The following is a 2,500-nucleotide window of genomic DNA, read 5'->3' on the forward strand; positions in this document are numbered from 1 at the left end:
AACCCTAACCCTAACCCTAACACTATGCCAGGGAAATGTTCATCATATTTTGTGCACAGTTGATATATTTCAGTTATTTTAGAACGCAAGTGTTCAGTCCCATAACTACTAGTTTATTACAGCATTTTTACAGCTTGTATGTACTACAGCATGCAGTGTTTTTATTCTGTCACCTTAAGACATCATTATTGTACTGATTATATTCCAATTAGACTGCTGTACACACTCTTGTCTTTGACTGGGTCATTCCAAAATGTTCAGTTTTTCTTCTGAAGTCATTGACTTGGATTTGTGAATATAAGCTGAATATTTTATTTTGGAAGATGAATATTTTGTGCCAAAATCATTTGGTGCTATAAATGATTCCATCTATCTTGACTAGAGCCCCAGAGTCCCAGCTGAAGAGAAACAGCCCTGTATCATGATGCTGCCATCAACACACTTCACCATAGGTGTGATGATCAAAAAGAGAATCCTTGTTTTTACATCAAACTTTTACATCTTTTTGACCAGAAAGTTCTACACATTAGATCGAACGTTCCATATGTTCCTGCAGCTCCTTTAATGCTCCTGTAGGTCTCTAGGCAGCTTCTCTGACAGGGTTTCTTCTTATCATTTGGGGATAAATGTTTTTTCCCTAAAACATTTTAATTTACTTAGACTTTGTTCCATGTTGGATCTATTGTTTATGTATATTCTGTATATGTGTAATGTGTATAGTGTGTATAGCATAATTATACTTGGTGCATAAAGTGTGTGTGTGCGTGTGTGTGTGTGTGTGTGTGTGTGTGTGTGTGTGTGTGTGTGTGTTTGTGTTAACTTAAACCCAGACATTTGTGTGTAACAGATGGAGTTTCTGCCGTTCAGATCTGATGCCCCTCACGGTTAGAGGGCAGTGTAATGGCAATTGCAGCCCTATTCCGGGGCAAGTGGGGGCAGAAGGGTCATGTCCTCAGTCCTAAAGCCCCCCCTGCAGCCCCACTTCCCCATCACTGTGATGATGAAGATGACGATGATGAGCGGTTGAACACGCGAGTGCCAATTAGACGCAACTCTCGTTTTTACCGTTCCATGAGGAAGAAAAGACACTCACAAGGACAAGCAAATGAACAAGAAAGTGAGAATGTTTCTCTTATTATTATTATATTAAATTACTACTGACAGTCATTAATAACACTTAATAACACACTTATTATGCTCACACTGTCACACACAAACACACACACACACTCAATCACGTCATACTGTTTTCCCTCTATAAAAAATACAAACAGTCCAAACTGGATAAACAAGTTCCAGTTTGTGTGTGTGAGTGTTTGTGTGTGTGTGTGTGTGTGTGTGTGTGTGTGTGAGTGTTTGTGTGTGTGTGTGTGTGTGTGTGTGTGTGTGTGTGTGTGTGTGTGTGTGTGTGTGTGTGTGAGTGAGTGTTTGTGAGTGTTTGTGTGTGTGTGTGAGTGTGTTTGTGAGTGTGTTTGTGAGTTTGTGTGTTTGTGTGAGAGAGAGATTACACAGTAAACACAGAGATTACTGTAACACACAGATTACTGTAACACAGAGATTACTGTAACACAGATGATTATAACACAGATTACTGTAACACAGATTATTATAACACAGATTACTGTAACACAGATTACTGTAACACAGATTACTGTAACACAGAGATTATTATAACACAGATTACTGTAACACAGATTACTGTAACACAGAGATTATTATAACACAGATTACTGTAACACAGATTACTGTAACACAGATTACTGTAACACACAGATTACTGTAACACAGATTATTATAACACAGATTACTGTAACACAGATTACTGTAACACACAGATCACTGTAACACAGATTACTGTAACACACAGATCACTGTAACACAGATTACTGTAACACGGAGATTACTGTTACACAGATTACTGTAACACACAGATCACTGTAACACAGATTACTGTAACACAGAGATTACTGTTACACAGATTACTGTAACACGGAGATTACTGTAACACGGAGATTACTGTAACACAGAGATTACTGTAACACAGAGATTACTGTAACACGGATTACTGTAACACAGATTACTGTAACACACAGATTACTGTAACACAGATTACTGTAACACATAGATTACTGTAACACAGATTACTGTAACACAGAGATTACTGTAACACAGATTACTGTAACACAGAGATTACTGTAACACAGATTACTGTAACACAGATTATTATAACACAGATTACTGTAACACAGATTACTGTAACACAGTTTTATATTATATATTATATGACTACACAGTAAACCAAAAGTTATGGTTTTATTAAATGGTAAAAGTGGAACCAAAATTTTATGCATGATGTAATGATGTCAGTCTTGACTCAGATCAGTTCATGTGTGTGTGTGTTCTCTACACAGTGTGTCCGATGAATGACGTCATTAATAAACTAGTATTCACAAAGACCAAATCAGTAAATGTTATTTTTATTTAGTATTGATGTTGCATT

General features: G+C 36.8%; 1 protein-coding gene across 6 annotated transcripts in view; it reads left to right on the plus strand.

The window, feature by feature from the left end:
* Window positions 1–2,500, plus strand: part of ngef (neuronal guanine nucleotide exchange factor) — a 31,168-nt gene that overhangs the window by 3,638 nt on the left and 25,030 nt on the right. For 4 of the 6 annotated variants that reach the window (XR_007139125.1, XR_007139123.1, XR_007139124.1 and 1 more), the window contains exon 2: window positions 848–1,117. Coding sequence is in view for 3 of the 6 variants with exons in the window: in XM_047806435.1 (XP_047662391.1) it covers window positions 901–1,117 (217 nt within the window). In the remaining 3 variants the exon portion in view is untranslated. Of the gene's footprint in view, window positions 1–830; window positions 1,118–2,500 lie in introns of all 6 variants that reach the window. The other 2 variants (XM_047806433.1, XM_047806434.1) reach the window with 2 other exon arrangements.

This window comes from Tachysurus fulvidraco, chromosome 22 (assembly GCF_022655615.1).
Source record: "Tachysurus fulvidraco isolate hzauxx_2018 chromosome 22, HZAU_PFXX_2.0, whole genome shotgun sequence".
Taxonomy (NCBI): domain Eukaryota; kingdom Metazoa; phylum Chordata; class Actinopteri; order Siluriformes; family Bagridae; genus Tachysurus; species Tachysurus fulvidraco.